Source organism: Adiantum capillus-veneris, chromosome 22 (genome assembly GCF_014529385.1).
Source record: "Adiantum capillus-veneris isolate H3 chromosome 22, ASM1452938v2, whole genome shotgun sequence".
Lineage (NCBI taxonomy): Eukaryota > Viridiplantae > Streptophyta > Polypodiopsida > Polypodiales > Pteridaceae > Adiantum > Adiantum capillus-veneris.
Window position 1 is genome coordinate 38,120,159 of NC_140952.1, and position 8,803 is coordinate 38,128,961.

Sequence of the window (8,803 nt, forward strand, 5' to 3'; positions counted from 1 at the left end):
TTTAGTTAAGAGGCAACTGTCGCCACTAGCTTTAGGCAAAGAGAGTCTTGTGAGTGGTAGAGAGGGACAAGCATTGCTCCCTATAAATAGTTTGGACCCTTGCGTTGAAGTTCGAAGTTATGTTGTTTGTACCCATGGGTCTACGTTCAAGGCACATGCATTAGGCAAAGAACCAATCAAACAAATCTAAAACACTATGGATGAGCGCACCAATTCATTGTTGTTGGTCAGATAATAGAGAGGATGTGCTTCAAAGTTCATTATCTAAGAGTATTTGGACTTGATGTTTCACAATTCACGAAGGTCGTGGTCAGTAGTTCAATTTTCTACAAGGCAACCGATGCTCAAGATGGCAATCTTCTAAGGTAAAAAGTTTGAGGGTAGCAAAGCCAAGGTGTACCCAATGAAAGGTACCTTTAATGGGGTGTCCATGGTAGCTTCTTTATTGACTTGGCCTCACCATTTATGTTCACTATTGAGCTACAAAGAGGGTGTTAAAGTTATGACATTTTAAGTGAACTACATAATGTGACCCCAATATTTATTTTGGCTTCTAGGTATTTATTTTCCTTAATTGTCAAAGTTTGGGTTGGGAAATTTACTAAGGTGGCTATATGAGCACACCTTACCTCCATTATCTTATCATCAATGGTTGGTTTACTCTCTCTCTCTCTCTCTCTCTCTCTTTGCATTGTCTCCGATCTCTATGTTTCTACATCCACTCTGACAACATCATCAAGAAGCTACTTCAAGGTGCAAGTAGAGGATGCTAACTGTGCTTTCCCATAATCACTGTGACCGCATGGTAAGACTGAGAGGCATAGCAGGAGCATTGATTAGGGAAAAGGATGGTCAACCTCCTTTCTCAGATACCATCAGAAGTGGGGGGGGGGGCAGGCATGACATGTGAGAAAGGCTCAACAAATAGATCAAGGGAGGGTTCTAATTGCCAGTGCCCCTACATCAGATTTGCAGAATAGTGTCGCACACCATCCCAACTGATGTTGACAAGGGACGCTTTCATGTACAACACTTCCATGAATTCCATGCCGTCGTGAACAATTATCATCGACTTGCAGGCTGACATTCTACATTGAGGTGTCTGCACCTCATTGCATTCTATGCACTGACCTGGAATGGCATGATTGACTTGCAGGCTGCAGAGTCTAGATGCTGATGTGCTGGCCATCCATTGATTGCAGGTTGGAATTCCTGCTCTAAATCAGCAGTAGATGGGAGTGCCAAGATTCTCAGCCCCCTCCCTAAACCCCAACCTTGAGGGACAAAGAAAAGGATACCATCCATACTAAATGCAGGAGCAACACAACATCACAGAAGTTCCGAGAGCAAGAGTGTCCAAACTGTTATGCTCTCATCATCGACGCTAGCATTTTCCCTCAAGAAATTTGAGTATGGTTTCTTAAAGACCTTGATAAAAAATTTTAGACCAATCTTTCCACTCGAAGAAGCAACTAAGCAACATGCTATAGACCTAAAAACTCGCAGTTCATGTAGATTTCACATGAGCACAAGTATAGGAAAAAGGAGTAAATTTAAAACATTGTGATGATGAATAATTAAATATAACATACTACCATATGCATTATTGGAGCATCCTACTTTGTATTAAAGTATATGAATGCTTGGGAACTAAAACAAAAAAGACCTTCATCTAGCCACATTATCAAGCAACTAGACACCAATGCTGGTCTTCTCTGAATACCTAAGTAATTCTTAGCATACCATAAAAGGCCAAATACTTTGCACATGAGGCAATGACAAGGTCTCTATTCATTACCAGTTTTTAGTAATGGGCAGTTCTTACAAATCTTCCATAGCAGCTAGGCACTGCTACATCACCAATAGGCATTACAACTACGTCCACATGCATCTAACATTAAGAACTCTCTCTTCACGCATAAGTGCATAGAACTTATTTTATAAAAAGACATCAGCGGCAGACAATGCCACTGAGTGAGAGAGAGAGAGAGAGAGAGAGAGAGACAGCCATGCAACACATTGCCACATAGCATTAAAAAAAAACAGAAAGTCCGTTTAACTCGGGCACAACACACGTCAGCACTCACACTCCTTTTCTCTCAAATGATAGTACCAACAAACAACATAGATTTTACAACACCATTGTATTGACCTTCAAATGATGTTATCACTTCAACTATCGCACTGCTCACATTCAAACAAACTTTTTCAAAGCTGTTATCTCAACCATAAAGAAAAAGCTGCTAAAAGCAAAGCTTGCATGAGGTATGGCTTGCGGAGTGCCTTCGAACATATATGTACTACAGCTGATGAGCATACCTCTTGAACCCCCTCCACATGTTTGACTGTTAGCAACAGTGTGACATAAGAACCTGTTTCACGGGTATGAAGCCCCAAAGCCCCCAAATTTGTAACAACATTTCAACGATACATACAAAACAGGCAACCATGAAAACCGCTCTCGATATGGAGTTTAGAGATATGGCTGTCTGTCTATCGTAAAATAACCACACGTGCACGCACACACACGCACGCACGCACACACCATGTATCATCTATATCATCTACATATATATACAGTATCTACGAAACCTATTTTGCATTTTCTATGTCCTGAAACAAACCACTTCAAAACCCTGTGACCCCAAACAGCTGACACCTCGAAACATTCATGTCACATTGGTTAGCGACAATTAGAGAGACATAATTAAGACATGCAAAGGTGTGCTTAGGGTCAAAACAGGGGGTTAACATCCTGCCCTTCGAAAGAAAGTATACTTTACAATGTGTGTACAGTACATTTAAGATTCAAGGGGGGCTACCCAAGACGCTACCCACGCTTTAAGAGCCTCCACATTGTTACTCATATCTTCAATTGTATTACTAGGCATCACCTTGATGATGTCACGACGATAACTTTCTTCTGCCTCTTCTCGTATTACTTGAAAAATTTCGCATTCAAGGTTGCTTTGAAGCTTTTGGCCCGAATAGCCCCTTCACATGGCAAAGTATATATGGGATCAGCCTATGACAATGATAAGAAAAATTTTATTTTATCTTTAAAGAGAGAGGACGAGCCAATAGTAAACCGTGGTGGAGAACTACCGGTCATATAAAACTGTACCTATTCATGAGCCTATCATACAATATAGAATTGTCGGTTTGAAGCACTACCACCAGATCGAACCATCTCTCTGGGAAAAACTCGCAACCATGATAATCTACTATATTCCCACCACTTTTCATACGTTCTTCAAGCTCGTCACAAAGCTGTAAGAAACAAACCAAATTATGTCGGGAGTTTGTAAATATCAACTCAAAAAAATTAAATGCAAGGGATTGCCATGTGAAACTCAACCACATATAAATTGGACACACTGGAGCCAATTGAAATGATATCTTTCAAACAAAACTCTAAATGTTAAGATTACTAAGCCTACAGCACTAACATTAACTGAAAAGTTTTGTAATCAAAAACGAAATCACTATTGCAAAAGCTTGTCTAGTGCTCTGCAAGTGTTGAAATGTGCATGTACACATATGTCCTCCAAGTGAGCGGAAGGTTGTGCATGTGCACATCATACATTCTTCATATTGCAACATAGTTTTTTGTCCTATTCACATAGCAAGTTCACCATCCTTTCATAATCAGGGTGTTTGGAGTATGGCACGATCAAGCATACTTATGTGCATCATTGATGATGGATTGAAATTTTGTCCAATTTCAATGAGATTCGATAGCCAATGGCATGCGCGCGCTTTTACAGCAACGGCTATCAAACTTTTCAACTGCAACCAATCTGTAATTGTCATAAGTACCATTATTTTTTTGCCCTGTACCGTATTCGACAATTGGAATTACTTACAGATCTCAGTCATACTTTTCCATACCTGTATGCTCACATAACATGACATGCCCATATCAAAATGCATGCTTGCTGAAGGCGCTTACCTATTCACATAGCAAGTTCACCATCCTTTCATAATCAGGGTGTTTGGAGTATGGCACGATCAAGCATACTTATGTGCATCATTGATATGATGGATTGAAATTTTGTCCAATTTCAATGAGATTTGATAGCCAATGGCATGCGCGCGCTTTTACAGCAACGGCTATCAAACTTTTCAACTGCAACCAATCTGTAATTGTCATAAGTACCATTATTTTTTTGCCCTGTACCGTATTCGACAATTGGAATTACTTAGAGATCTCAGTCATACTTTTCCATACCTGTATGCTCACAGAACATGACATGCCCATATCAAAATGCATGCTTGCTGAAGGCGCTTACCTTAACCCAGCGTGTAGGCGAGAGATTACACATGGGCACACATACATCTACATAATTAAGCATCGACTCGAGGGAAAAATCTACAACCAACGAGGAGACAGTGCAGGAATAGCATCGGCGTCAAACCCACAAACGGATTCTGGCAGAAAGGAGAACAGCAAAAAGTAACCCTAGATGGAGAGAAGTACCAGGTCTTCGTTAAGGATATGGCAGAGGAGATCGGGATCCCAGCCGTCGTGCAGGTGCTTCTCCTTCACCAGCTCGCCCACATTGATGTGGCGAAGATGGGCGGCCTCTGCAAGCAGCGATGCAGTGGAGGTCTTGCCCGTGCCTGGCGTCCCCGTAACCAACACGTTGGGCTTCTGTCTGCCCAGCACCATCTCTATCACTTTCTCTCGCTCTCTCCCCCCTCGGACTTCCTTCTTTATACCTGAGCATTTGCAGTATCTCCAAAATAATATTCTAGCTCCTCACACTCCTTGCCACCCCGACCAACGTAATTGAAAGTCCATCATAAGAATTAGTATAACGGTGCCACCTACAATTGACACCCGGGAGAGTTCATTTTCCTTTTCAATTGGGATGCAGTAATAAATGAGTGCATCACAAGCATCTAGTCATTTTGGCATCTGCTGACAATGGATGCACAAAAGCTTGCCAAATTCTACTCCAATCAATCCCTTTTGTGGTGCTCGTGATAATCGTCCCTTCCACTGACTCTCATTCAGAAGCTTTGTTCTCAAATGATACTACAGTCAATATTAGGACACAGCAAATGGTCACAACATCCGCTAAAGTGCACCACACCTTTGAAAAAATCACTACTACAAGTCACATATTCCACCCAGAAATGTCCATCAAAACATTGTTCCATACCATTGATACTTGAGCTTTCATCTTGTGGTGGCAACTCAAAAGCAATATACCCATCATATTGCAATGGGAGCTTAGAGACTTGCACAACATTTTGATTCAAGGCCACAACAAGGTTAGTTTGCAGTGGAAGGTTTCTAATAATGTCAGTGACACTCAACCATGAATGGCTCAAGTCGTTAATTCCTCTTTGATCACTATCGGTGAAACTTTTGAGCCAACAACATTAGGCAATAAACTAGAGGTGACACCAATCTTGTAGAATTGTGAGACTTCGTGCTCAAGGGTGTAAATCTGGTCACCAACATTATTCTCTCTACATTCAAGATGACCATTATCTCTAGAAAATATTAGGGGGACATAGAAAAAAATCTCCATTCTGAATATCAAAATGTTTTTTAAGTGTATCGACCTTGATCTTTTGAAACCGACTGTCAAATAAAAGAACTAGCTTTTGACCTTGTTGAGGTCCGTAGATTGTAACGTGTCTGCTTATTGCTCGTGGAAGATAAAAGAAGATATGTCTTGCAAGATGCAGTGGTAAAGTATGTTAAAGAGGCCCAATAGACCGGATATAGGGAGAAAAAAGAAAGGATGACATTCGCCATAATTAAAGGTATTATTTCAAATAACTTTAATTCAACTATTTTAAAATGTCATAAATAAAGTAGGCAGTGTTTGCTTTTGTCATCAATGTTCACAAAAAATGGGCCTTTAGTGTATTTTTAAAGGACAAAATCTAAAAATTATCGGTTAGTTTATAGGTTCAGCTTGATGGAAACCGGCCAAATTTGGAGGATTTTAGTGAAAAAACCGGCAAAACCCCTCAAATTTTCATTAAAATCCGAGACATTTCCAATGCTCTCCTCTTTTCATTAGTTTCTAAAAAAAGGTTTTGGGTGAACACAGACTTGTCATGAGAACAAAAAATATTCTTTAATGATTTCTATTTGGAGAGCATCTTTAGAAATCAAGTAGTTGCCATTAGCCTCAAGTCTTTACTGCACCGAATGGCTGTCGCAAAATGGGTTGAGATGAAAAATTCGATTTCCACGCTCATTTTGTCGTCCGCCCGTGGCTGAAACATCAAGCTTTGTCTCTAAATCAACCTAGCAAAGCAAATGCAGGCCTTGTTTCCGCTGCTCTTTGTTGTGTCTTCCTCAAGTGATGCTACCAAATCATCCCCCCCTGTAGGTTTTCATTAACTCCACTTCCTACTACGCATTTGCATCACATCTTGAAACCGTAGATGGCTTGCTATTGAAACCAGTCCACATCGGCATGGACTAGTTGTAGCAGTAGACCAGCTATGGTTGCAAGATGTGGCGCAAGCGGCGGAGCAAAAGGCGGAGAAATTTCTTTTCAAATTTTTTACAAGTTTGCATCGTAAAACTGCAATACAATCTAATATAACGTCGACAGTCTAGAAATGCTAATCTTTAATAACTTAAAATTGTAGTCGCTTAAGAACGCTCAAATCGAGCTGAGGAGATGCTGCAATAAGACCTCGCATCATTTCTTCATACCCTCGACCAGCCTCAAGTCTGCTCTCTCAATTCTCTAATTGTTATTGTGGCTTGTCGTTTCTTCCCCCCCATGACGTCCTCCACCTCACCTAATGTTGCCACGTTGTTGCCCCCCCTTGTAGGTAAGCAAAATTTCACACCCTTAGCCTCTTGCTCCAGCAATTGGGCTATGGATTGCTGTTACAATAGGTATGCACCAATTGTTGCAGTAGCATTCCATATACTATTGCAAGGGAGACCCAATTGCTGGAGCAGGAGGCGAAGGGTTAATTTTTTTAATTTGCTTTGAAAATAATGTATATATATGATAGAAGAATACTTGCCTTGAGAATACATCTTTGCTTTGACAATGCTACCTTGTGTAAACTTCGAAAGAAAATAGTGATTCAGAAACCTTCATGTCTAATGGAATCATGCAAAAAAAAGGGCCTCTGGCTTGCCCTTGGTGTTGGTTAGAACTATTTCACATCGGTGCGAAACAGTTCTAACAGCTTTCTGACACCAAGGGCAAGCCAGGCTCATGTCTAGTTCATGATTAAAAATTTGGCATTTTGAAAATTTGGGTTTTTACTCTTGTAGATTGTAAGCACAATATGGTTCTATATAAATTGAATGTGCGATGAAATTTAATGCTTTGAATTGCATTAAGGTCATGTGGCTCATCTGGTGGCGTTATGGAATCGAGTGGAACATGGTTCATATGTGTGTGTGACTTTATCTCAAGGGCTTCTGTTTCAAGAAGATACTCATGTTCTTGACTTTAATTCAAACAAATACAAGTTTATTGTGATTGATTGGGTAAAGTCATTTGGAGTGCAATGTTAGAAGGGCTAATTTATTTCTTGTTTGAAAATTTGTGTGTAGTCTTGCAATTGGGAGATGTTCTCGTTGAAAGGGGAAAGGGTTTGGGGCTCCCGATCCTCTTTGTAGTGATCAGGTGAGCTTTGTGTTGTCAAAGACTTCGATGATAATGATCTTCATGGCAATGAGAGCGAGAGTAGAAACATTGGCTTGGGGTCACTTGAAAGGGCGGTGGTAATGCGTGTGCTAGTCTCCACCCCACCGTGCTATCTTATAGCCTCCCCCTAGCGTACACACTGTCCGGCCATGCCGGTGGCCTTGCCCATAGGACCCATGTCCTTACATTAGCCCCCCCTTGGAGAATTTTTTTCGTCCTCGAAAACAAACGTAGGAAAACATTTCTTAAGTGCAGAGACATTCGCCCATGTAGAACCTTCTTCAAGTCTATCTAGCCATTTTACCAACACCTGTTGTCTGACATGATGTCTAGTGCGAAGCTCATGAGAATCCAAATTCTTTTCGAGCTCATGAGGAATGATTGGCGATTCGATAAGGTGAACTAACACACCTGTGTCAATGACGTTATCATTCTTTCCTAGCTATATTCGTAAACGGCTAACATGAAAAACAGGATGAACTCGTGAATGCTCTGGGAGAGCTAACTTATAGGCCACTTGACCTATACGTTTGAGAATGGTAAACGGTCCACAATAGCGTGGTGAAATTTTAGCAACTTTCCCGTCTTCAAACTTTCTTAATGCTCCGAAACTTTGAGGAAAACCTTGTCTCCTTCTCCGAAAGTAGCAAGACGACGATGCTCATCTGCGTACTTCTTATATCGATCTTGAGCTTGCTTAACATTCTGTCGAGCAACTCGAAGCATGTCAAAATGGTCTTGGAGAAAATCCTTCGCTTGTTGTATCTTCTCCTTAGCCAACCCCACCGTAACGGGTGATCTAGATTGAAATCCATATAAAAGCATAAATCGACTAAACCCTATAGTCACATGCTTTGAAATATTATAAGCAAATTCCAATATAGGTAAGTAGTCTTCCCAATTGGTTTGCTTCTTGCTAACGTACGCTCGTAGCATATCCTCTAGCACTTGATTAACTCTTCCTGTTTGACCATCCGTTTCTGGATGATCAGTTGTACTTAGATTAAGTTTAGTTTCCAACTTTGGGAACACAGCTCTCCAGAAGTGATTATCGAACTTTCGATCTCTGTCACTAGTGATACTAGCTGGAAGACCGTAGAGTTTATATATATGCTCTACAAATAGACGTGCTAATTTCAATGTCTTAACCGTAG

General features: G+C 40.7%; 1 protein-coding gene across 1 annotated transcript; it reads right to left on the reverse strand.

Annotated features, from left to right (window-relative positions):
* Positions 1-2,666: 2,666 nt before the first annotated feature.
* On the reverse strand, positions 2,667-4,767 carry AAK6 (P-loop containing nucleoside triphosphate hydrolases superfamily protein). The gene is made up of 3 exons (XM_086495664.1): positions 4,481-4,767; positions 3,125-3,270; positions 2,667-2,994 (listed from the first exon to the last, which is right to left on the reverse strand). The coding sequence occupies exons 1-3, from the start codon at positions 4,670-4,672 to the stop codon at positions 2,802-2,804; spliced, it is 531 nt and encodes a 176-aa protein (XP_086351790.1). The 5' UTR covers positions 4,673-4,767; the 3' UTR covers positions 2,667-2,801.
* Positions 4,768-8,803: the final 4,036 nt, after the last annotated feature.

Excerpts from the sequence above, each read along its gene's own strand:
- AAK6 (XM_086495664.1), bottom strand. The coding sequence starts at position 4,672 with ATGGTGCTGGGCAGACAGAAGCCCAACGTGTTGGTTACGGGGACGCCA. Across the intron at positions 3,271-4,480 it reads ATATCCTTAACGAAGACCTG|CTTTGTGACGAGCTTGAAGA; the intron begins GTACTTCTCTCC and ends TGTTTCTTACAG. Across the intron at positions 2,995-3,124 it reads TATGATAGGCTCATGAATAG|GGGCTATTCGGGCCAAAAGC; the intron begins GTACAGTTTTAT and ends TGCCATGTGAAG.